The sequence below is a fragment of the Caloenas nicobarica genome, chromosome 8 (assembly GCF_036013445.1).
Source record: "Caloenas nicobarica isolate bCalNic1 chromosome 8, bCalNic1.hap1, whole genome shotgun sequence".
In the NCBI taxonomy this organism is placed as follows: domain Eukaryota; kingdom Metazoa; phylum Chordata; class Aves; order Columbiformes; family Columbidae; genus Caloenas; species Caloenas nicobarica.
In genome coordinates this window covers 27,225,907-27,253,635 of record NC_088252.1, presented here as the reverse complement: position 1 = coordinate 27,253,635, position 27,729 = coordinate 27,225,907, and the positions used below count along the sequence as shown (strand labels likewise).

The window sequence follows — 27,729 nt, the reverse complement described above, 5'->3', positions numbered from 1 at the left end:
GCTCTAGCTGCCTACACTGGGTTTCCAGCAAGCTGTGTCTTCAAATGCGATCTCTGCCTATCTTTTCAATAAATAATAATAATAAAAAAGATATAAATTCATGCTCACGCATCACACGCACCTGATTGAGGAAGAACAGTATGGTACTGACAGGGACCATCTCCGGCGATGGTGCACGTCAACCGAATCTAAAGGTTTACAAATGAAATCTAACAAAAACTTCTGCAAAATAAATCTCAAATAGTGGTTTTAATTCTCCAGAGCTCACACACTTTTAAAGTCTTCCATTAGGCCAAAGACACAAACAGGGAAGGCGGCAATCAGGTGAGGATATTGCAGTGTCGCGGAAAAAAAAACCCTTTAAAACCCTTTAAAGAGCAACTTTTCCCAAATGCAGGAGACACCAAACAACTCCTGCCCTGGGCACAAACCTGACCCAACTCGATCGCAATTTTCTGACTGAATTAAGTCAGCACCTAAAAGTAAGTTTGTGCATTTAAGATGCTTTACAGACATAATGGACAAGTACTCAGAAAGGAAATGGTCAGTCATAATTACTATCAAAACCATTAAATGGTTAAAAGACCATTTTCTTTTACACTTCTGAACCTCAGCACCCTGCAGGGCTGTGTTGGTTTCTCCTCTTTCTGCATGACTTTCGTAAGAGTGGAACTTTTAATTCTTTTTAAAAATAACTACAAATTTATAAATATGAAAGGGAAGAGTACATGGCATTTATACAGTAAGACTGAAAATAGTTACAAATGCTTGAGCGAGAACAAAATGCTTCATGTGATTGACCAAAAAAACCCCCTCAACTTACTGACACAGCCCTGCAGAGTCACCATCGCACCTACACTGCACAGAGGTTTCGCCAGGTATAGAAAAAGATACAGATTTGTGGTTTTACCCAATGCATTTACCAAATACTCTGAATCAAGTACTGTTGGCATTTACGACGGTTCTGCAAAACTGACTGCTAGCTGATGAATTTAAATAGCTAAATACCCACTTCAAAAATTGATGAGGAAGTGAAGAATATTTCACAGGCGAGCAGGCACCTGTCAAAGCGCTATTTCTGCTCTGAGCTTCTGCTGAAAGGTTATAATTATATGAATAATAAAAATGTATTTTAACGGAGGAAAAGAATACAACACGCTTGGGCTGGCTGAAATCCATGTCTGTTGTTTACAAACACTGCCAATATTCTAGGAAGCTGGAAGACCATAATGTCGGAAATTAGAGTGTTGTATGGTTTGCACCGAAGCTACATCCTAAATGTAATTTAAATGGTTTTATGTGCACACATACAGAGAGTCTTAGGCTGGTGCTCAGCTCCTAACTAAGCTGCCAAACAGTATTTTATCAGTGAGTAAAAGCTAATTCACAGCCAACAGAAAAGAGCGGCACCTTTAGGATATGGCTCTTCACACACTAAAGGAAATGCCAAAAAGAAACCCATGAATCACACCAGAAATGCCAGTTTCTTTCCAGTGACCACTGAGGAGCTCTAGAGAAGTTGCCCAGAACTTGATGTTGATAATGCAGACACTGAAAAGTACAAGAGACAAACTCTACCCCTGGTGACTGCCTGGGATTTCTGCTCTAGGTGCTGGTTCTCTGCAGAAAAACAGAGCAGTGACCGAGTTTAACATGTAGCTTTAATGTGTACAATAAATCAAATATGCCAAAGAAACACTGGGCATAAGGCAGAGATTAAACAAATTCAGTAGTAATTATCTGGCTATAAAGAGTAAAACACCCTACTGTATTCCCTGGAAAAAGCACAACGCCGAGTTCTCACTGCAGCAACCAAAGACCAGAGAATGGAGTCGTTTCCAATTACGTTCTTGAGATCAAATACCAAAAAAATCATTTAGAAACCGAACCTGAGCTGGACAGAAAGCCCGCAGACCACTCTGGTTTTTCCTTTTCTTCAGAATAAAGCCTCTGGCTGTGTCAACGTGATTGTGACAAACCAGAAAATAAATGTACGGGATTGCTCCATCCTGCCAAGGGGAGCTCACCATGGCACACAAAAAGCTGTCCTAGAAACACATCTTTTACTATGACCATCACTCACCTGTATGTGCTTTTTCCTCAGAAAAAGACATAATTTCTGGCTCTTCCTCGCAGCTTTACGGCTCTCCTGGTTTTGTCCTCACATATTCTGTGCAACCCATCGCTTTGCAACTCTTGTTTTTCTCACATTTAGTGCATGGCTTTCCTCCCTGCTCTTTACATCCCTCCTAAAAACCTGTGTAAAGCTTTCCAACCATTTTTTAGGCTCAAGTCATTTCACATTTGGCAGCAGAGTTACTGCTGAGCATGAGCCACCTTGAGATAAACATCATAGCAACGTTCTCTTACTTTATCTTCACTGCGATGCAACATAATGATGACTTTACCTGATAAAGCTCTTTGCAGTGGGGAAAACAGGATTTTCCCAGCAAAGTATTTGTTATCCCAAATTATAGGATATATTTCCAATGTGATCTTACTGCTTTAATTTTCTCTCTGCTTTCTCTGGGGGGAAACACCTGCCTGCGCTGCCTGAAAGGGAGCACGGTAATTGAAAGAGGAGCAGCATCGGCCCCTCGATGATTAATTTAACCTTTTCCCAGCACGACCACACTACTGTGGGTGTTTGTGTGAAGCCGATGGATTTGCCAGCCTCTTGGACTGAAGTTTAACCTTGGATATTTTTGCTTTTCTGTACTTTTGTCAGAAGCAGCAAACGCTTATGGGACTGGATCTACACGAGGTTGCGGTCCTGCAGCTGGAACGAGGGTCTGAGCCTTGGATTTACGCTCTGAGCTGGTTTTCAGATCCAGTCTTCTGCAAAGCAGAGAAATACCCTTGGTTTAATTCCTTATCCATTCATTACCTACTAAAAAGCACAAACCCCATCTCATCCAGAGACAGAGGACAGTGTGTCGTGGGGCTAACAGCCACATTTTATCGTAGTATCACAGGATGGTTTGTGTTGATAGACCTTCCCAGCTCCCCCAGTGCCCCCCCTGCCATGAGCAGGGACATCTGCACCAGCTCAGGTTGCTCAGAGCCCCATCCAGCCTGGCCTGGGATGTCTCCAGGGATGGTTCATCCACCACCTCTCTGGCCAACCACCCTCAGCATAAAAAATTCCTTCCTCACGTCCAGCCTGTTATCTCAGCAGACACCAAATTTTGTTGCTAGAATCAGTGTATTCAGGCAATTTGGGATGTGGACTGCCAGCAGAAAAACTTGCTGTAAGAAACTCTGCGGTGCTGAGAGCGAGTGTCTCTAGGAATGGTGCACATCAACTGAAACTAAAGGTTTTCAAATGAAATCTAAAGCGAATTACACCTGTAGGGAGAGGGTGCAGGGTCCAGCCATCAGCTTTTGGTCACCCCCGGGGGGGACACATAGAGGGCCAGCCACCCCTTGCCCTTGCAAGTGGCTCCAGGAAACACAGGGCACCCTGGCAAATATCAGCTAAGAAAATACATTTGGGGCTGACACCTGGCTCCAGATCCAGTGCCTAAATATCAATATCTCTCATGACTGTGGGGAAAAATGAAATTCATCTTTTTTGTCGCACAATAATGAAACTCAGTTTCTCCAGGACTCCTGGAGAGAGGGACCATCCATTAAAGAAAAACCTACCGACCGCAGTACAAACCCCACCAGAATCTCCACCAGGCTGCAGTGACCTGGCACACCAGAGTTAAATGCAAAGTGCCTTTAAATATCCAAAACTTGTATTTGCACAGAGTAGTCACTGACCACCCCTGATGTTTAGAGATGCTACAAATCAAAGGAATAGGATTAACATCCAATAGATCTTCAGCAGGGAAAAAAATATTCTTGCACAAAATTAATCCAGCCTTAGCTAGTCAAGAATGCCACTTTTTAAACCAAGGGATTTAAAGATTATGAGGGGATTTGTACCCATCTGTCACTTTTGGCCTGCTTTCATTTTCTAAAGCTTCCTTAGTCAAACTTCACTAAAGATCTTGTCAACATTTGACTATTTTTAGATGAACTCATTTTATTTGGTAGCTCTGATACACTGATTTCCTAATGGGAAAGATTTACAAAAAGAAGACAGTAGGACATCGAGTCCATGGAAGCTGCATGTTATTAATATTGCATGCTGCTAGAAAGGCCAAATTAACACTCAAAAGTGTCCTGGAAGCCCAAGCCATTTTAGTGCAGTTCTAGTTTATTCTGGAAAACATGCAGCCGAATTCTGCCCAATTTTGGGAGACATCCCTGGGGCAAGGGGAGTTACCTGGGGGTTGGCACTCCACAAATCCTCACAAAATGGCCTTTCCAGGAGGGATGGGAAAGGTTTTGGGGATGGAAAAGTTCTGCTCGCTTGCTGTGGAAGTGCCTCCCTATATGGACCTACTGACCCCTTGTTTCACGCACCTTAAACATCTAAATTTCTAGTTTCCCTGGCTGACACGTAGCAGAATTCCAACTGCTGACGATTACAGAAATTAAACCCTTGCCATGCTCTCCGGGATGGGTTTTGTCGATGTCTCACGTAGTCTCCTGCCAGACAAAGTTGTATTTTCCCCTTACATCACAATCACTTTTATTTTCATCATTTTGATTTTTAAAGATTGCTTTCTTCGTTTTGTATGTACCACCAGCAGCTCGATCTTCTCATTAAATTGACTTCGGTACAGAAAAACACTAAGAAAAGAAAAATGTCACCAACACAACTGCTCAAGCACTGAATAACTGGAGCGGTCGGGATCACAAACAGCTGCTGCAATTATATTTAACTGCCCGTTTTCTGAGCTTTGCTCACAATCAGATCTTACTTCAAGAGCAGGTAGCACCATTTCTGCTTTTGTAGTAAACAAGTGACATGATTAGAATGACGAGTGGGCTCCATCGCAGCATTTTAATCTCCAGAGGTGTCTCTACCCAATTGGGAAGCTGAAATTCCAGCTTTTTATTTACAGCAAGCTGTGCTGTCTCTGTTCTGAATGTGTGTATATGCTGGGACTTTTCTAAACTAGTTATTTATGTAGCTTCTCATTTCCACATGATTGTTTCAGTGCAATATATAAATCCCCAAATGTGGGTTTCAAGCAGTTTTAATCTTTATTTCCTCTGTACAAATGTGCAGTTTTCAGTAAAGAAAACACTTGCTTTTTCTTCTGACAGGAGTCAGTGATTTCCTTCCAGATTTTTCCTTTCTAACAAACTTCTACCAATCAAAATGACTGCAGAGGTGAAGTGACTAAACCAAGGGAAAAAATTTACATGATTCATCGGACTGGGAAATTCTGCATTAAAAAAGATTCACAGAAGCAACAGAAAGCAACAACTTTCAAAGCTTATTTTTTATGCATCATTAAAAACAGGCCATATGTGATTAAACAAATATCCTGTGCCCTCATTTTACCTCTGCTGTCCTTTGAGAACTCACACAACTCCTCTAGTACATGACACGTGTATCTGCAAACGGCACTGTACGAGGGTCGAGAGCATTCGAGATCAAAGCAGTTTAAGAAAATCAGGCTTATTTTTTGGATGGGTGCATGAATATAATTGGTAAAGTAACAGAGCATTGTAATTACTTGAAGTTGCTAAAGCTCCCAGCCCTGTGAGTACCCAGAGCGCACAGTCTGCAAATGGCATTTTAAGTTGCTCGGGCGCCTTTGAGATCAAAGTAGCTTAAGAGAATCGTCTCGCTAGTGAGTGGGAGTCTGAGTAGGAGTCTGAACAAAGTTGATAAGTAGTTTGAGCATTTTAACTACTTCACGGGACTGCAGCGAAGTACAGAGAGGACAAAATAACACCAGCTGGTCAGTGCTTGGTTTTCCAGAGCTGGGACGAGAAACTCAGATGACGGTAATTTTAGCAGGGTGCCACCTAGGCAAACAGGAGAGTGATCCGTTTGGGCTGGTGTCTGGCAAACACAACCTCAACAGGATGAAAAACCCAGTTCTGGGTTCGAGGCTTCTGCCTAAAACAGCTGGGAAGAAAAGCTGGAGCTGAGTTCAGCACAATTCCCCAAGGGCACCACGGTGCCAGATACGGTCAGGGGAATGACGGGACAAGAAAGTGCCACCAGGGATTAAGAAAAACCCAGAAACGGGGACATACTAAGTATAAACTCTGTTTCTGTACTACAAGGCTGCCCGAGGCTGGTTGGTAGGGCTAAGGATGAAAGGAGATGGTGTGTTGCAGCTCTCAGCCCCGAGTAGTTAAAAGTATCAGCTAAAACTAAGAAAACCTCCACATTATTAAGACCTAAATATCAAAACTGAAAACCCCTGTCACTGCACTGCTGAAATTCCTCCAGCACTCTACACGTTACCTGGTTTTGGCTATCTGCAGGCATCGTGTCACGTTTAAAAATCAGATTCTGCGAGTATTCACCACACTCTTAGCTCAGTGAGCCCAAAACCAAGTTACCAGTGATGGAGAAAGCAGCAGAAACCAGGTTGCAGCACTTGCAGAGACAATAAAGAGGTAGGGCCAGATCAATCAACATCGGTGCATTACAAAGGCCAAAGCACTGTTAGAAAAACAACTGTCCTTTCAGTTAGTGTTCAATCACTAAAGTGGAAAATCTTCTGTCTCAACTTGATTTTAGGAGAAAGAAACATTTCACCGAGTCCCCTCTTACCTCTGAGGACAAAGTGCAATTTGCCAGCACAAGCACTAGTATTTGAGCGACAGAAAGCGAGCATTTTTTGTTTAGTAAAACGTAACTTTCAAAGAAACACACGTGTACCTGCTTCATCGTAGGACACAGTCAATTTCTCCAGCATTTCTCGATCGATGGATAAAATCTGCTGTTCCAGGATGGTTTGGTAGGACAGCACGCTGTTCTCTTTGTCCTTCTCATAGTCTTGCAGATGTTGTTTGAGGACTTCAGGTAGGCGGGACTTCACGTATTCTGCTGCTGACTGCGCAGAAAAGAGGCAAAGGTTTCATTAATACATTTTCTTTTGAAAAGCTTTATGCACATCCATAGCATTTTGTTTAATCTAAAGCATTCTCAAAGGTAACTCTTCACAATAAAACACTCTTAATGTTACTAACTCCTTGGTGCTTCTTCATCATTAACAATTTGGGAAATATAACTATGAAATATAATATCTTTATTCTAAATTTTGAAGTACGAAGTGACGGACTGGAATCACTTCACCTGCTATTGATATATAACTGGGCTCAGACAGGGAGAGAGAAGTAAATCTTTAACAACATTAAAAAATGACATATATATACGCAAGTCCACACCCAGAAAATTCTTTTTAATTTTTTTCTCTGACTGCTGAAGGCCGTAAAGGAAAAGAAATTAACACAAGGTGGCATAGTTGTGCTGATCTTATGGAGCCTTGTGCAAAAATGTACGTGGTAGGAAATAATAAGAGCGTGTGTCTCTGGAGAGGTGTCGTCCCCCGGATCCCGGCCACAGAGCCAAACACAAACCAGTTTTCTGGTTTTTAAGCACCAACATCCCTGTCCTGGGAATATTACACTCCCACTTGAATAGAAAGTCTCTGTTTTTGGCATGGAAAAGGAAGATGTATAATAGCAAAGGCTGCTGCTCCAGCTTTCCTGCCAACCTCAGGACAAAAGAGAAAAATAAATGATAATAGGGTTCTATTATTTCAGGCCAAGAACTGAGCCTAAGTTACCTCTACTCAGCAACGGGCTCTTTCTAGGTTTATATTTAGTTTTCCAAAGTCAATTGCCGATTAAATCTCAACCTTAAAATCTCACCCAAGTCGTGTTCCATCTTTCTGCAAGCTGAGCCACGTGAGACAAATGAAATTACTCCAGGAAAACTGAACTAAGGCTCCACATCAGTACAGCATGTTTAATGTTACATTTTAATAGTGGCTGGCGTCCAAGGGAAAGCCAAAAGATACACTGTATTCTAAGTATTTTAGTCCAAGTTCAGGAGTTTGTGTTTAATGTTTCCTTCGAGAAGAGGTTTTTACTCTGGGGGAGGAAGGGTATTTTTGTCCTCTCCCTAAGGTGGCAATTTGAAAGAGCAGAAAACAAAAGAAGAATCTATATATATTCAATTTTGGAAATATGTCTGTGCCAGTCAAGTATTTGTACAGTACTGGCTGTAAACACGTAAGGAAAAATACCCATCCCATCCCATCCCATCCAGATCTTGCAGCCCAAGCAAAGACCAAGAGCCACAAAACCCTATTTTCTGGCACGAAAGTATCAATTTATTTTATGAAGTCGAAACTGCAGCATCCTCCGTTAATCCGTTTTCAGGCTGAAGCACCCTTCTCCAAATTAAATAAAGGATTGACTTTAATACCTTAATTGACTTTAGGGTATTTCATCCTACCATGGAAAACTAATATTTCTTATATATAGGATAAATTTAAAAATATCTACATACAATGACATATACTTGGAGAGTTTATTCTGAAACAATCACATTTTTCTCTATTCATTAAAAAAAACCCTGTCCATAAAACTCACATCAAGAAATCCTGAAATCCCTCGCTGTGCAGTAACCTGAACCTCAAAAGCGACCAGCATCCTTCCGTAACTACCGATTCTGCCCACATCTTTTAATTGATGAGAAACATGTATCCAAAGTAATTTTTCCTTCTTATAAATTATGCTCACTGCCTGCTAAAATTTGCCCCGTGTTTCTGAAGTGTATCCTTCTGGGAGCGCCCTTGTAAGCGGGGAAGTAAAGGTCTAAAATGGTCAATTAAAGGCTTCTTTATGAAGCTACTTCAGAATTCAAGTGGTGGCTTGACGATGAGTCTCCTTACAGAGTTATATTGGGTGATTTCGGAAAGGCTTTCAACAGAGAATTGAGTATTTTTCCGTGGAAAACCACCACATCCATAGGGGACAGTTGCGTCCCTGCCCATTTAATCATGTTTTGCAGGCTGCTACAGCTCAATGCATCCCATAGTCTGGCTTCACCAACCTGCTTAGCCTTCAAAAGTCAGGTTTTCACCACAGCAAACACCTCCATGGGCACACGTGTGAACAGAGAAGTGATCTGAATACTCTGTGACAAAATGTGCTAATTAAGACGGCAAGCGTTAAGCAGCTCCACAACCCCGTGAAAAACGAGGATGCAAACAAGAGCCACGACAAGATCAGGACTCTGGCACATCAGCCAACTGAAGGATCTAATTAGCTGGAACAGTCATTGATAAACACAGATTTCCAATTTTAAAAACGAAAGATGGAGGCTTTATTGCCTCAGACCCGCACTCTGCACCAATTCCTGCGATTTACAGGGAGAGGAGGGAAAGCACGAGTTTATGATCTTGATATTCTTGAGACAATTTGTTCTGCCTGCAAACATTTAGAGACGATGGGAAAATACAGGACCCATTTTAGGGTGTGGTGTTGCTGGCGTAGCACACACACCACTGAAGGACTTGAAAAATCATCCCGATTCCTCTATCGCATCTGGCTGCCTCTCCTTTTCCCACGTTTCCCTCCCCTTCAATGACACGTGGGTCACAAGAAGTTTCCTCCTTCAGAGATGATGCGCCATGAACTGCTGGGCAAGGGCAGAGCTCACCTTACGGAAAACAGGAATTTCAACTTGGTTCATCTCCTGGTTTACCCAAGGGAAATACTTTTTAAGTAGGATCGAATGAGCTCGACAAATAAAAGCCTGAGGTGGGTACAACAAATGAACACGGGTGGAAACCCCGGGGAAGATGGTGTTGGCCATGACAATCTCATGGAGTAAAGTGGGATTGACCTGGGGACCCTGTTAGACATTGCCGTAAGAATCGTGGAGAATACACGAAAGGAGCTGGAAGGAAATTAGTAGAGTTCAAAACTATAATATAATTGGGCAATAAGAAAGGCTCAGTAAATCACTCATAAGACTAGATTGTTAATACAGATGATGTAACTTACTGAGAAAGGAGGCTGTGGAAATAAGAAGTGCCCTGCACATCAGAAGAGTATTTACTCTTCTGGGTCCAGTTTGTAAAAGGGAGACAGACCTGCCCGAAGTCATCACACAAATGAGAAGCAAAGGGCAGTACCACAGCACAGGCCCACCAGACACTGAACAAAAAATAGAGAGGCTGGGGGTTCGTAACCAGGAACTGGAATAATTAACCAAAGTGCAAGATGTAATGAAGTGCTGTCACTACTCAGACATGTTATAGGAAATATATTGGAGAGCACAGGTTGTCCAGCAACCTCGGAGTCTGTTGGTAGCAGTAGCCAGGACCACAGTTTGGGTGCAGGATGTTCCAGCACTGAGAAGCCTCCTAAGATAAGGAAGGCAACAGACAACTTGTGTGAAGGTGACGGTTGATTCTTCAGGGAGAAAACAATATCATAAAGACAAAGGACCTTAAAGGAAGGACACTTAAAGATCTCTGAGGCTTGACAGTACAAAAGGACCGAGAGCTGCAAGTCAAAGGAGAAAAGAAGGTATGAACAGCAAACATTTCCTTTGGGAAATGATGGGAGTGAAAACTATCCTGACACAAAAAAAAAAACCCACCCTAGGAATTACCCTGGCGAAGTCATCAGCCACTCAGTGATCTCAGAATTCCATGTCAGTATAAAAGAATAACAAACACAGAGAAACAAATGGAGACTAAAGTAAAAAATGACTTGGAGCTAGTAAAGGTACCAAGAAAAGGACAAGTCCATTTGTAACAAGAAAAACCCCGGCAAAATGTTGCTCTACTGCTCAGCAGAGTGGAAAAGCTATTGACAGATGATGCTATAAAAGCTGAAGTATTTAATGTCTTTTTTTTTTTTTGCTACAGTACTCACTATCTTTACCTTGCTGCATTCAACTGGAAGCTAATATCAGAGGCAAATAACCAAAATCTCAAGACAGAATAAGGAAAGAACATGTTGGAAAGTGCTTATAAAGATTAGATATTTTCCAGCTGGCTGGGCCAGAAGAAATTCTTCAGGTATACACAGGTAATGGGCTGAAACAATCTCTTTAACGACCTCTGCCTTTGAAAATTCACAGAGGACGGCGAGACGCTATTTGGAAAGAGCAAACGTCGGGGCTACTTTTAAAACAGTATAAAGGGAGAGAGACACGGAATTATAGACTAGTCAGTTTGACTTTGATGCCTAAAATTGGAATAAAAGATGAAATGATTTCTACGCACAGAAAAGCACCGAGATTTTAAGGCGCGGGGAGCAAAGCGGTTTGTTCTCCTGGGGTGGAGTGAGGCCTGCTAATTCGGTTCCTATCAAGCACCACCCAGGAAGCAAACGCTCCCTTGCTCATTCCAGCAAATGTGACTGTGCTGAAAAGTCGTAGTAGCACTGATCACATCATCAGCACCCACCAATCTTTCAGGCTCTTCTCTCAAGCCCTAGGGGATCCCAGAGAAATCGCCTCCCGTGTAAATTAGGATGCTGAACCCTGCGCAGATCAAGCATTTCAGGGAACCTTCCAGGATTCAGATGTGACTCCAGAGTTCCCCCGGACCCACCACGTGTGTGGGAGTTCGCCCCTCACTGCCACCAACCCACCTTCCATTGCAGCTCAATCATTTTGACACTCATAGAAAAGATTTCCACTAGATTTGCTGTTCGAAATAGAGAACGATCCCATTCGGAATTTCACATTCCACATTTCAGACTAGCCCTCCTTAGCAAAAACACTTTTATATGCAGGTTTCTGGACTCACATCTTGAAAAAGAAAAGCAAAACCACCCACACAATTCATTATTCTAGGAATGGTGCACGCACTTAGTAGGTGTCTCCCAACAGGATGGTAAAAACCAGGGCATAACGAGTTTGTGGACAAGAAATGTATTCCAGAGAGTGGAATTTTGTAGCAATGCTACAAATTTTGTAGCAATGCTATGAGGCTTTCCTGCTTATTTCAAAAACGTATGGTTCAAAAATACATATTTACATATATATATATATACACACACACATATATATATAAAATCAGATTGCTAGGTTAAAGAAATCACATCTCAGGATAAATAAAAGACCTGAAAGTCAATCTCTGCACATCATTCTGGTCAAGACACCCCTGCTGCCAGTGGCCACCAGGACAACTTTATGGGCACACTCCCCCTGCTCGGTGTAGCAATGGGAGTATTTGTTCCCATTTTATTGTCGTGTCAAGAGTCATTTCTTGGCATCCTGATGCTCAATTGGGTGCTGACTATAGGAAGGAAATAGTTAAAGAACATTCTTTGGGTTCCCGCCTTCCTGAGAGCTCGACTGAGTGCAGACAAACGACCTCCTCAGCCCATGGACGCTGCGTGGCAGGCACGGTTGGTGCTGATTCGAGCGGATATCAAAATTCTGCCTCCAGGCCCACATGTGCCACTTCAGCTGATTCCAGAGAAATAACCTGTACATCAGCCCCGGCTCTCGCATCTGGGTATTTAGGATCAGATGCTTCTCCTTCATCAGCACGAACCACGAATAACTGCGCTGGAGTCAGTGGCGTTTTGCTGAGGCAAACCTCTTGGAATAAGGACACAAAGCTATGAATAGTTGTTCGAAAGGAAAATATCTGATAGCAAAACATCATCTACTCTCCAGAGGATAATACAAGATCTACAAATGGCACCGAGACCAACATTTTGCCCTCTAAAGCAAGGAACTATTTCGGGAACAAGGATGCCAACAGAAACCCATTAGTATAGTTTTCCCATAAGGCAAACTTTTAAATAGAAATAATAGGCTGCATATACTAAAAGTGTATTTTTTTCTCCAAAATAAATATTCAAGTAAATAATTTACTATTGATCAATATGTACCCCAGGAAAGCCAAACTCACTGTTTAAAACAAGGTTACTAGCAAAAGTGTTATATCCGAAAACGTTCAGGGAACTCAGAAATTCTCTCCTAGGACTTTCAGCAAGACCGAACACCGAAAGCACCATGATTATTTTGCAACCCCTGCACAATTTATTTCAATAGCAGGAATAATATTAGCCTCACAAACATCTTTTGTTAATCAGAAGCTATATAATCAGGAGGAAATTAACCTGATTCCAAGGAGATGTATAAAGTTCAAATTAGTATTCACGCTGGATTGTCAGAGATTTATTAAATCCATAATTACAGTAATCCACAGCTGCTTCAACTGGAGAAAATAATGAATTGCCCAGTGAGAACTGGTGTCCATGAAATGGAAAGAAAAGACCATCTGTTGTGGAGCATTGCTCTCACTTCATGCTCTGAGCACCGAGAGCTTGATCAGCTTTGACAGTCTATATGTGGATTTATGGCTACAAGCAATCCAAATAACCAAACAGAAAGGATAAAAATATAAAATGATGATGATTTATGGCTTTAAACTACGCACTTTAGTTTCTTCCCTGAGACAGCACTTGTCACTCACTTCTTAAATAGACTTATTTGAATGTCTTTGAATGAGAAGTGAGGAAGTCAACAGAATTTGTAATGGAAAAATTACATGTTCTGTTCTCTCTCCCACTTCCCCCGACATTAGTCATATAGAAACGCGTGACATTGCAGTGAATATACACGCGAACGTCGGCACCGTACTCGTTAACCCAGGGCATGGATCACGAGAGGTGAGAATCAATGCAAAACAATTCCTTTCCATCCTCCAGTGAGGGAGCGGTTCGTGAAATACTTGTACGTGTCATTTTCTTAATAACTAATTTTAATTAATTAAGTAAAATTAACAAAAATATGCTCCATGTGATATAGCCAAGCAGTCACTCATTTTACAGATAAGGAAAGAAACGAAGCGCAGAGACGGATTTCTCAGAGATTTCACTGCAACGGGCAGAGCGACAGGGAGCGCTCTGGAATCTGGGCGCCTAATTAAAAGATTAATTTTATCAAGGGAAGGGGGAGCATTTTGATTATCTTGTCTGGCATCTTGAATCAGGACCACAAGACTTCCCTGGCTCATTGTTTGAATGAATAAGTCATTTTGAAAAACAGGCGACTGTTTCAGAGGCAGCGGATCATCCATAGCGCTTGGCAGTTAATTATCTGTACTGTTAGAGGATAAATTCACATACCACAGAAAATGTTCACATTCTTTCCAACCGGAATCTGCTATTATCTGTCACTTTCAGCCACTGAATCAAGTAAAATGCCTGCTCATCTACATTCTTCTTTCTCACGGAAACACATGCAAATTGATCAGATCACCCCATTATCTTCTCATTGATAAACTCAATAGATGGAGCTCATTGAATGGCACATTATTACAAGTCACATTATCCTGAACCCTTTCTAATCTTTTCAAGCATTCTCCTTTGAACACTCAGATTTTCCAGCTTTCTTCTTTAGGGGTAATCGTCACAGCAAAGCCACACACCACAGTGGAGGACTTAAAATACTAATACCAAACCCACTTCCTTACTTTTATTAACCATTTGCATTATGCTTATGCTCACTGCTGCCTTCAGATCTCAGGCACAGCTCATGTAGCCCCTAAACCTTCTTTTATGACCCACACTGTGCAGTACTAGATACACAGACTTACAGCTGATTTTACTGAAATGCACGCGTTCACTCCACAAATTAGTCAAATTTCCCTGGGTCGTTAATGGAACGTCATTATTTATCATTTCTCCAGTCTTTGACGAAATTATTAAGTCACATTGCTACAAGGACAAGAGGAAATGGCTTCAAGTTGCGCCAGGGGAGGTTGGGGTTGGATCTTGGGAACAATTTCGTCCCAGAAAGAGCTGTCGGGCACTGGAACAGGCTGCCCAGGGCAGTGGTGGAGTCACCATCCCTGGAGAGGTTGAATGGATGGAGATGAGGTTCTCAGGGACATGGGGACAGTGCCAGGGGTGCGTTAATGGTTGGACTCCATGATCTTCAATGTCTTTTCCAACCTAAATGATTCTCTGATTCTAAAAGCCAGGATGGCTCTCCTTGTGAATACACCCACTCAACCATTTCTAGTTGTAACTATCCTGAAGTCTATCACACAACCCAAGTTTAATCCCTTTCATACATACCTTATTGATTTAAAAGTATTCAAAACAGCACGTACATCACGGCAAAACACATTTTCTCCTTGTAAGTTTTGGCTAACCGCTATGAAAACTATTATTATTGACGAAAACAATCAAACGTTTCGCTTCATATGGTGGAATCCTGCTCGCAAGGAAATCAAGAATATTGTCATTAACGAACCTGGATGATGGGGCAGGGTGCACCCCCAGCTACTTTGTAGATGATACAAAACTAGGAGGAGCACTTGATCCACCAGATGGATGTGCTGCCTCTTAGAGGGACCTGGACATGCTGGAGAAATGGGCCAACAGGAACTTCGTGAAGTTCAACAAAGGGAAGTGCAAAGTCCTGCCCCTGGGGAGGAACGACCACCAGTACACACTGGTGCTGGCCTCCCCAGTACAGAGACAGGGACACACTGGAATGAAGGGACATGAAGATGATGAAGGGGCTGAAGCATCTGTCGTACAAGGAGAGGCTGAGAGGGCTGGGACTGTTCAGCCCAGTGAAGAGAAGGCTCAGGGGGATCCTGTCCATGTGGACAAACACAACTGATGGAGCCGGGTTCCTCTCAGTGGTGCCCAGTGAACGGCCAAGAGGCAACGGGCACAAACTGAAATACAAGAAATTCCATTTAAACCTCAGAAATAACTTTTCTTATGGTGAGGGTGGTCAAACACTGAGGCAGGTTGCCCGGAGAGGAGTCTCCATCCTTGCAGACAGTCAAAGCCCAACTGGACGTGTCTTGAGGAACCTGCTCCAGCAAAGCTTGGACTGGACGGTCAAGAGGCACCTCCAGCCACAGCCCCTCTGTGACTCTGTAAAATATAACCAGAAAATTCCACGGGATGGCTACTCCACCCAGAATATTTATTCTCGTTGATATAAGCACCCAAAAAATGTTTAGTAAATATATTAAGAATAACGAGAACAAGAGGAGTTATTACCCCAGTAAAAGGAAATGTATCAGCAATTAAATTGCATATGCACAGACACAAACTCTGCATCTTAATTGTGCTAGGAAGCCAATTATTATTCATGCCCTTTTTAGGAGAAGAATTAAGATTAGTGGGTAAATTAAACTGAAAATTAGCCACAGACAAACTGCTTATTTTATAACACTCCCGTTAGTTTTAACAAATAGGAAGCTGAAGCGTATTGTAAAGGTGATGTAATTCCTAAATCCTGGACGACACAAAAGACAAGCCATAATTATGAATACCATATCCGCACGGCCATACGCAAAGGACATTTATATTTGGCATACGAGACTAATATCCCTGCTTGCCAAAAGGCACGATTTAGCTAATAGAACAAAGCAAAATACATTGGAATGAATTACTAAAAAAAAATAACCAGGTATGTCATGATTTAACCCAATTTTTATGCTAATTGGCTGTAACTATTAACATAGATGAGCTGAATATTAAATTAGGACATGTTAAAAAAGGTTTAAAAATGCATGAAAATACTTGTCCATTACCAGTTAACAGTGCAGAAAAATCTAGGTCCGAAATTACAATTTATGGTCGCAAGTGATTACTAAATATAAATCCCTATACAGCCACACCAGCAGGGATTGCATTTGCCAGAAAAACTTCACCCAACCAGGATGAACGGAAACATTTTCTTACATTACTGTAATCAAACCTAAGCAATGGGTTGGGTTTTTTTTTCTATTGGCATAAAAACGCAGAAGTGAGAGAAGGAGAACACTGAAGATAATGGTTGAAATGTCATAAAAACAACTAACTTTACAAGAGTATTGAACTGCTTGTTTTGCAGGCTGGACACCGGGCATTTTTCGATATAGAAGAATACTGCATTTTGTATTTTACTGAGCTCATCAGGTTCAACGTGGAAGGTGAAAAATGAGTTTTGTAAAATGACTGCAAATCTTTGCAACCTCCGAGAAAACGATGTTTAAAACTTTGCGACTGTAACCTTGCGTCAATGCGCATCTTGAAATGAAAGCCTTCAGCAGCAATTAAAGTGCCTTAAAATCACTCCAGGGGATTTCTACAGGTGCTTCTGTGCAGATGCTTTTTCGAACAGCAAGATGGTTTATGAAGAATCAGTTTTACCAGGAGCCTTTCATTCTGCTGCTTCAGCTGAGGGAAAAATGTATTTATAGCCTATTAGACTCAATTAAATAGCAAGAAGCATTCTTCTTGCTTTACCACTGTTCTCTCCCTCCAAGCAAAGAAGAAGTGAGTAGAGTGGAATATTTTAGTCTAAATGGTCTCTCCTGATTTAGAGACATCACTTTCTGCCAAGCAGAAATCATCACAAGAACTAGAAAGATTCGGTCTGGGCTGAAACACTCAAAGGATTAGTTTGTTACACTGGAGACCAGAAAGACTCGTTTTTCACCTGCTTAGAATTTCACCGAAATTCAACCATCTGGTCAGAAACCTGCGTTCTATCTTAGATTCTTATGCAAACAACAATAAAGAGCAGTTCAAATAATTTATTTTATCTAGAGAACAAAGTTAAGGAGCAAGACGTTGCTTTTCCCAATGTAATAGTCACAGGTTTGGCAAACCTGTGTGTTGAAGACAGGTACGGTTTGTTTTAAAAAGCAGACGTATAAGCGGTTTGGGGGTTTTTTTGATGGATTTAATACGGGAAACGCAGCATCAGCCACACACGGGCTGCTCCGGGCACATTTTCCCCAAGAACCAGGTACCAATACGGAGTCCAACACTCCTGAACAAAATATTTCTGTAAATTATTCCAGTACAACTACAAAACTTCAGAAATCTTAACAAGCGGAAAACGGACAACGATTTTCAAATAACTGCAGAGTGTCAACATATCAAGTACTATTATTTCGGCTTCCACAGTCACAAATCCCCCACACGTCACCTGTTCTGTTCTGGAGCAGAAGCTTTGACCAGATGTTGTCCCCTGGAGCCCAAGTCCTGTCCTGATAAAGCTTTTACTAAACGGGATAAGTTGAACGCTGGAAACAATTCTTAAACTTTCGTTTAGGTCCCTGTTTCTCTTGCGAATGACCTTAGAAAAATTCTGTATGAAGAAATCTCAGTAATAATTAGCCTCATGTTACACCCAGTGCTGTGATGAGGAGGAGAAAAAAATCGAGATAAACCACTTCAGCGTGAGAAAGAAACGTGAGGCTGCAGAGCCTGAGGGTTAATCCGAGCGGTTCTGCTGTGCCCTCCGCTCCAGGGATCCGCAGGGATCAATGAATAGATGACACAACCGCGATTTGTTCCAGCCGCATTTACTGGGGTCCCCCGCTGGCTCTTCAAAAGCTGGAGCAAACCCTGCACACAAACAGTTAATGAAGAAAAGGTGGCCGTGAAGCCCTTTAAACAATTTACTGCGGGGGCCTGATGACATTTTCCTTTAGCGATGTATATGGAAATTAAAATTTCTGAAGGTAATGACTCTGAGATTCAACGGGCTCTGTTTAAATGCAATTATGGTTCTTTGCTTCAGTCCTCTCTTTGCTTCGGATTTGCAAAGGCCACTGTATTGACCCACGTTGCAAATAATGAGCTGGGAGCTACCGAGGAAAGCGCCGCATTCACCGTTTATGTAAAACTAATCCAGTGCCACTCAAGAATAAAGCAAACTTTTGTCTCCTCTCCATGGGTGCTACTGCAACACCAGCCTGCCAGGAAAAAAGATTTTTCTTGCCCCCGTCAGACTTTGTGATCATGTGGATGATAAGCAGCTGGAACATGAGATTATGGTATGACATAGTGTTTAAAAAGGCTACTGGAATCCTAAAGTGTATAAATAATAATGATTGATTGTAGCCAAGTTATTATGGAGTCGTTAATGGAAAACTGTGTCTAGTTCTTCTACCTGGGATTTGAGAATCAAGAGAACAGCTGGGGGTTTAAGAAAACAAAAAGGAAAAACAATTTTAAAACTGTCTCATTTTCCCAAAGCAAAGGTCAAGCGGAAAAACCAGAGATGTGTCTTCCACACAGGGGTCTTCATTTAGTCAGAAGGAAGGTGTCACCCAGAAACTCTCGAGGAGAATCAGGTTCCTCCGAAATCTCTACCGAGGAGAAAAAGAATCACCTTAGTAGCATCTCAACCCGCTCAGCTCAGTCCATCCTGCTCCACAAAGTGTCTTTACCTCGGGCTGCTGCACCTCAGTGGGTTGTTTCATCTCCCAAGTTGGACTTAAAAACCAGCATTAAATCAAACACCTTCTTCAGTCAGAAAACACAAACCTTCCAGAGTGGACCGAATTGATGACAGAGAGTAATTATATAAACCACTTAATTAAATGGCACAGACTCAAAGACAGGGACTTCATTAAATAGAAAAGCAGCCAATTCAAATCCATAAATAGTTCCCAACGCATGTTCATTTTCGAGGGCCATTTCACTGCGTAAACACGGCGAGCAGCACCCTTGAGAGGAGAGGCATCAATCAGGTCGCCAGTTATTTCTTCCCTCTAAAAACCTATGTAGTTAGAGAAGAAAAAACAGAATTTCTCTTGCCTGTGTGATCTTATTCTTCATCGGAGAGCCAAGTTGCTCGCTTGGGTTTTTTTGAGAAGTGTCTGCCCCTCCTGCACAGCCTTAAATTCCCATTTTCACCCCCGATCTCCATCGTGCTCCGATGCTTTGCCCACACACGTTCAGAATTGCGTCTGCCTTTGGAGGTGTTTCTGTATCGCTCACGTCACTTTAGTGCCTCACCTGCCAAATTACACCCGATTTTAAAAGAAGGGAAAAGAAAAAGAGATAAGATGTAAGAAAAAAGAGCAAAGGGATACTAATTAAAGGGAGAAGAGTAAGGAAAGGGGAATGAAGTTAGAAAAAGGAAAGAGAAAACCAATGCCAGGGAAATATAAGTTACTGCTTAAATAAGAGTTTCCCGAAACACAGTTTAATTAAATATGACAGTCCACAGTAATTTTGTTTCTCTAGCTCATTAGGACAAGGGGTTGTTAATCGCACTTATGTACAAGGCAGAAGGTCCAGTAGATTTCAGGCTATTTTCACCACTGCATTAGGTGCGGAAATGGGGGCTAAGCAAGGAAATCATCCAAGCAAATGACTTGTTGCCGAAACCCTGCGGCTGGGAGTGGGATCCAGTGTTTTGGCGAACACCTCTGTCCCTGCGCCAGCTGCCGGAGTTTAACGCCATTGCATAACAAACCAGAAAACCAAACATAGGCAAACCCCCTTCAAACAGGAGCCAAATAATTTCAGTACAACTTTGAATGCATTTAGCTAAGGGGAGGAAAGTGACTTCACGTTACGCTGATTTACAGACGTGAACAAGCAGCGCTCTGCTACGAGCCGAGACCTCTGCCAGCAACTTCTTCACCGACTCTAACCGAAAATGCACATTCTGAGCCTTGGGATAACATTAAAGTATATGTTATAGTCATCGCTTTGGTAGTTTTTATATCTCTGTACATCATCACACTGTACTACACCTAAACTGGGACATTTCGGCAGTATCAGACTTAAAGTTAGAACCGTGACCAGGTTTACTCCACACGGAGACAGAACCAGCAGACTCTATAAAGTGAGACTGATTAAATGTTCCAACAGCTGCTTTTCCTTACAGCTTCACTTTGCAATTTCTCACTATTTTTAAGAGCAGCCACAGCACGGATTAAATACCCATGATATCACACTAGAAAAACTTCAAAGACGCAACTGGAAGTTATTCTGCTTCTGTATTAGAACCTCCTTGAAAACGCTCCTGGTCTAAAGAGATAACAGCGCAGCTTTGATTTTAAGCCTTTTGTATTGCTTAGTGTGTTTGTATATTAAAGTGACACAGCCTGAAGTTTTCAGATTTCATGGCAAGCCTCGAGACGACAAAAAGCACATACCTTTTTATCAGGAGTACGTAGTGAAGCAACTTATGCAACAGAGCTTAATATTTTGGAAAGTTCCCCCAAAATATTCAACCTTTAACTTTCAGGAGTTTAAACAGAAATTTAAGCAACCCTGAGCCAACGTTTCGAAAGAAAAACACATTTCAAATTCAGAGAAGCCCAATAAATCATAAAGGCTGGCTGTGCTTTCGTTTGGTGGGGAAATGGCTGTTTTGTGGAACAGCAAGTGCTGGCGGAGCCCCAGGACCTGAACTGCTGCTTGAACCCATCGACCTCAGGCACAGGAACCCAAACCACCTGGTACAGCTGGGGAACTGCTTTCAACGTGCCTGGCGTAATAAATTTGTTGAAATCTGCCTCGACTGAAGACAAATGAGCCATCGCCACCCTTGGGTGGTGTATCTACAGAAAGGGAATCTCAGACATGGAGAAAATCAGTGTTTTGACGGAGGTTGCGCAGCTCAGTGGTGGAGGAGCTAAGAAACCAGAGCCCCAACTCGTAACGATTGCCCTGCGGCTCCTCAGTGAGTGCAGGGCCACGGCTGATGGAAAAGTTCCTTCCAGGCATATTTGCAGTGGAGTTATTGTTACAAAGCGGGTTATGCATCCCCTGCAGTCATCGGCTCGGAAATAGTTGCGTATCCTTTGCTCCAGGGAACACGCATCATCTTTCAGATCGTCACTTTCCGGCACTTCAGTGCGCAACGCATCTTGTAAGAAGAAAAATATTGCTCAGATTTTCATCAAAAGCAACAGCAAAATATAATACAGCTGTTCACTATGAACCAGATTAACGGGGCTAACAAGCAGCTTATCTTACAGCCTCCGCTTTCAAAAACTCCCTGAAATACCTGCCTCTTGTGAATAAACTACTCATGTTTTTCTGATTCAGTTAGCTGACAGCCTCCGAGGTATATAGCTGGAAGTTGGTGAGATCAAGATTATTTTCTCAACAAAAAGAGCTGGTAACAAATCTGCCTTTTGCTGTCACTCAGTTTTTGATTTATTATTTTCTGTATTCATTAACTTTCTTTCCCCAAACTCTGGGGCGCTTGTTCTCTCTGGTAAGATGCTGTACTCTGTCTCTCAGCCTGGTGCCGTGCCCTAATTTCAGTATGAACCCCTCGAGGATGGACGAACTCTGGGTTTCCCTCTCCCCAGTCTTCACTACCTGCCAGGCCCTATTCTCTCCTCTGTTGTTTTTCTCATGCCACACAAGCGATGGCAGATAGAACAGCTCCGAGCACACTGAGCTGGACCCGGGAACCACAAATAGGCTGCACTAATAGTCTAGACTGGTACCAGAGGCACACACGGCGCTGAGCGCTGAACGTGCAACGAACCCCGGGCTTCACAAATCCCACCTCTCCTGCAGTGCATTTCCTCACTGCTGGATACTTCTAAAGTCCTTGTAAAATAAACATCTTTTATTTTTTCTCTGCAGAATGCTTGTATTAAATCAACACGTTCCTTGTACTTAGAGCCTACATTGAGCTTGTACCATGCCTGGTACAGCTTAAAGCAGAAGAAACTACGTACAGATTGCAGGGCAGAAACAGGTTTGCTGAGAGGCATGAATGAGCAGATGTACTTTAAGGGAAAATTTCAAACCACGCAGGTGCCATCAAGGAAAACAGAGCCCAGAACAAAAGAGGCAGATCAGCAGCATAACGGGGGTGACTCCGATCAGGTCGCATGGGCTGAGCTTTCTATCAACACGTTTCCCAGACGTCTCCAACCACATCCCCCGCAGTAACTTCACCACCACCGACAGTATCACTTTATTGAAATTTTGCTTGCTTTAATGCCACTCTCTTTTATGTACCCCTGCTGCTAATTGTTCCGTCTGGATCTTTTGCACAGAATTATTCCCATCCCACCCGTTGTTTTCCACGGGAGTTTCACGATGGGTGCCCAAGGCAGGGATCACGGCAAAAACCAAACCAGCTGCAATCTTTATGCTGATGACTTGCCAATCTACCTGGACTCTCCAGAGCTTTCTGAACTCAAATCCGTGTCAGACAGCTTTAACATTTACTTGGGGATATTCATACAGTGGTGCAGGGCAAAGCAGTGGTAGCACAGCTCTAAATTTCCCCCAAGTCCTCCTCCCACCATCTTATCCCAGACACCAGAACTCCAGTATCATTCTTAGAAGCGGGTATCTGACTTGATATATATCTCTGACTTTATTATACTTAATAACTAAACCATGTCTAGACCTTCCCAATTCTTCCAGCACATCCTCCAAAACCGCAGTTGCTTTTAAACCCATCCAAGGTAACGTGTTCCTTCCAGGCATCGCACCATCTCATCTACTGGATCACCCTTCGTGCTGCCATCTGACTTTATTTGCAGCCAAATCCTGCTGCAATGTTGCTTCTCCCTCAACGTCCCTGTAAACTCTGTTTTGAGTACAACTACGTACTAAAGGGATGAACTGCGGCGAATCCAAAGGAGAAGAGCAAAGTGGAAAAATACGCTACTCGAAGTATCTCAATAGATCGGGACAAAAATGTGAGAAAATAATTTAGGGCAGGAAACTGCTGGAGTCAAGGCTTTCTGCACCAAAAAGTGGGCTGTTTCTTGGCAACGGGAGTTGGGACACAAACAGAGAACGAGAAAACAACATCTGAAAGAATCCCAGCGTCTGAGTGTGGTTGAAAGAAATGGTGCCAACACTGAGCAAAAAAAGCATAAAACAGGATTTGGGAATGTTGTGGGTGTGACAGAAACTCATCTAAATAGAGAAAAATAAAATACCAACAGGAAATGTTGGGGGGAAAAAAAACCTGGCAGACACATGGTACATAGAAGACCGAGAAACCAATTTTTGGAGCCAACATAGTGGTATAATGCTGCAGCCAAAGAATAATGAGATTACTTTGAGAGAAAGTACATAGATAAAAAGGGAAGCCCAACTACCAAAAAGCTTGTTACAGAAAAGATAAATCTCAGGTAGCTTTGATCAAGAGGTTAAAAGAAGATGGAGGGGCTCGAGGCACTTGGTAACTGCGAGAACATCATCGATTGCCTGAACACGGACACAGCTCAACACCCATCCATCACGATGCCTTCCAGCGAGGTGGGTACCCACAGATCGATGCACAGGCTACGGTGACATACAAAATGTCACCTCGTTTCCCCAGAGAGAAAGAAAATAATGGATTGGAAGTTAACGCCGCTGCTGAGAGCATCACCGACTCCCGCGGGCAAATCCCCGGGTCCTGGCACAATTCAGCGCCCTGACGGGTATTAAGTCACTACATAAACTCGGAGTCTATCAATTCCCTGTTTTCTGAGAAAAGCTTATTTGGTTGGGATGAGCGCTGATAAGAGCACTAAGCTGGACTGCACTCAAAAAGGAACCCGCGGTTCAAGGCGGCTTTGCCAGCTGCAAAGAGCCATAAAAAGCCCGGTGCCAATTGCTCTCCCGGCGTATTCGCCAGCTCAGGAGTTCAAAACCAGATTACTCTGCCTTGCTTGGCCTTTTGATAGAATCTTGGCTATTTTTAATCTGTCCTATTATAGAAAGAAAAAAATCCCCTGCAAAATAAACACTGAGAATGAGCCTTACCTGAAAGAGCTATAGGTACTTACATAGAAAACTGAAAATATCCTAGAATGAAAGCGCATGAATCTGAGAAGAAATTAATCTGATGAGCTAAACGGAACGCGCGTGCTGCTTCCGCAGCCACAAATGCTGCTTTAAGGAGACATCTCGTTTCCCACCTAAGGTGCTCCACAAAATGCCAGAACAAAACATATAAGCAAAAAGCTCAAGAGTTTAATCAAGGCTACTTCTGAACTTCTTATCTCGATTTCTGAGCCCATCAACTCCCTTTCACTTGACGCAATATTTTCAAAAAGAGCATTTTACTGAACTGGGAAATTGAATTTGCAAGAGCAACGACTGTCGGAAATCATGATAAAATGCTTGACATTTCTTGACGCTTAAAAAATTTTCGCAATAAACTCTACTGCTTGGGAATAATATAGAAATCAGACGGGATGAATGAATTAAAATACAAAATTATATAATGAATTATATACATTAGATACAATTATGAGAGATTATATTTTTAAGGAATCGCAGATTAAAGTACCTGAAAGTGAAATCTTTAATCCTATAAATTAAAGTAACGAAGAAACAAAAATAAATTTGGCTTGATTTTATTCCACTGGGTAAAAAGCCATTTCACAAGAAGATACTTTATCACCTACATCCACACATAGGTTATCCGGGGAGCTTCTAAGTAAATATCTTGCATTTCTCTTCCACGAAGGTTATTTTGGTCACTATTCAAGTTCCACATCCACATGGGGAACCAGAGGCTATTTTTTGGTAGCAGTGTGATGTTTATCCTGCTATTTTTATTTCTCATTGCCATGCTTTTGCCCTTGGCCTCTTTGCACAGCTTTCCCACTTTTATTCCTTCCCTCATCCTTTCTTAAAGCATCTAGTTTTATTCTCCTTAAAGTCCTTAAATCCTTTAACAACTTACAATGCATGGGCGCTACTTTTCAACATATGTGCCCAGGAAATAATCTGACTTTCACTTGAAAAATAAGTTAGAAACCCATTCATTCAAATGTCTCCGAGTGGTTTAGCACCATGTACTTTTTGTAATGAAATCAATTACAAGAAGAATCTGTGCTCTGTCATTCGCTTACTAAATATTGCCAAAATAACAGGCAGATTGTTTCTTTCTAAAAGGACTAACACTTATTTAACTTTGAAAGGGACCTAATAAAATAATTTCCATGCAACTTTACCTGAGTATTTATCTAGAAAATGGCTCGAGGTATAAATAGGACGGGGAATTCAGGGTCAGTCACATCTTTGACGTTTGGCTCTCCAGCCGTCTTGAGACTGTTTTCATTAAAGGTGTCTAGCAGAAAAACATATGTCCGATTTGGCATTTTGAATTTTTAATAAAATACTGAATGTTATAACCATACAGAAGGGGAGCAAAAGCTTTCCCTTCATTATTTCCATAACCTTCTCATAGTTTTCTGGTACCTTTTGACCAACTCCAGCCATCAGAGGTGCCATAGGAGAAACCCAGCACAGGCAAACCCTGCTCTGGTTCTTCATCTGAGGTTTCTGCATCGTGAGGAACTGAGAGAGGGAATGTGAGAGGTTCCTCCTGGTGTAAGGAAACCACCAGTGTCCCCACAGACCCACCAGTGGGAACTCCACAAACAGGACGACAGCCAGAAACCTGTAAAATTCCATTCTGTGTTAATACGCCGAAATAGTTTCAGATCCTTAAGTCAGCGGCTGCTTTGCAGCACTGAGCTGTTCCTTTCCAGCGAAGAAACAAACCAACAAAGAAACTAAAAAGTGATTTTTCTGAGGAATGGGTAAGTAATCAAACAAGTCCCACTTTCAGGGCTAAATCTCTGCAAAGGTCACAGTCTGTGTATCTCCAAAAGAAAGCCTCAACTTTGTACCTTTGGCATAAATAAAATATATTGTGTGCTGATCCCACTGCCTTTCCTGACTGGAATAAATACTTAAAAGAATCATCTTAGATTTAAAAATAGAGTATTTTGGCCCGTCTGAAGGCTAAGCGGCATCATTAGATGTTGCAGCGTAAAGCCCAGCTTTGAGCTTTATGGCTCGTTTGCTTCATTTTTTGGAAATAAGGATATTAATCAGGTCAGAGAAAGATAAAACCAAGGACGAGTAGTTAAATCATAGGCACTGTTTGCACAAAAATTTCCTGGTAGAAATATAGTGGCCAGTATTAAAAAATTGATGTATTTGAAGGAACAGTAATTACGGTCAGAGCAGTGGCCCAAGCAGAACAAAATATCTGCCGTGTTCCTAAACCTTAGTAAAAGGGGGAAACAAACTCTTTGTACTGCACAGAACACGATAAACAAATAAAAATATAATTTTGGGGGTAATTTACATATAGCTTCTAAATAAAGTGCTTAGAGGCTCCTATTCTGGAGGTATCATATTCTGGGTTATAGTGTAATAATTATGGGCAGCATAATTTAATTAATTCTTTTACAACTGCACGTATGGAGGCTGCAGCAGGTAGAACTGAAGGGAAAGCAGCTTGTCACTCCACCTTAACTTGATTCATAAATCACAATAAAACCCACTGTATTTTAAACTGCTGGAACAGAAAATGCTTTATAAATAGATAAAAAGCCCCTAAGTTTAGAGATGCTCTGTCAACAAGGAAGCCATGCAAAACATTATTAATACCAACATCCTATCCAGGGCTTTGTTTGCAGGTTTATTTTAGATGGGGGAAGATTTTTTACAAGGTTCCTCTTTGATGTATCCCTTTTAGTATTATCTTAATAGACTTTGGTTTTTTTGGAAGTAGCATCCATCACAGAAATGGACAGGATGTTTGTACATTTTGTATTTCAAAACGGAATTATTGTATCCTGGAACAAATAGCAGCGCCTGATGTTCAAAACACATGCTTTTCATGGGAGCTGCCAGAATAAAAATTGGAATAGCACTGAACCCATCACCGGGGGAAAAAATATTCCTGGTCCAAAATCCACCCTCTGGTAGGTTTTCACAGGCCCGCTGACATCTACGGTCTATGAGGACGTGGGGACGCGGCTGGGAGCTTGGGAAGGTATGCAAAAAAAAGCAACGTTGATATAAGACTAGAAAAGAACAAGCTAGAAATGATCACAAACTCACGAACCTCTTAAATTGTAGGTGGCTTGGAGAAGGAGGGACGTGGGGAGACAGGAGCGTGACCACCATTTGTAACCGATAAAACACCGAGGAAAGCCCCATGGCCACGCTTTTGTTGCAGCAGCAAAAATGCTTTTTTTTTTTCCATGCAGACGCAAGACAAGCTTGATTTAACAGCGATTCCTCATCAAAAGGGACGGTCCTGCTGGCTCCCTCCGCCAGGCATACGTCCCCATGTCACTTCCATTCCATCCTGCAAAGCTGCGGCCG

General features: G+C 42.1%; 1 protein-coding gene across 1 annotated transcript in view; it reads right to left on the bottom strand.

The window, feature by feature from the left end:
* The window catches only part of PPM1L (protein phosphatase, Mg2+/Mn2+ dependent 1L), a 123,088-nt gene that overhangs the window by 20,737 nt on the left and 74,622 nt on the right, over nt 1-27,729 (bottom strand). The window contains exon 5 of the mRNA XM_065640296.1: nt 6,746-6,920. Within this exon, the coding sequence (XP_065496368.1) occupies nt 6,746-6,920 (175 nt within the window). The remainder of the gene's footprint in view (nt 1-6,745; nt 6,921-27,729) is intronic.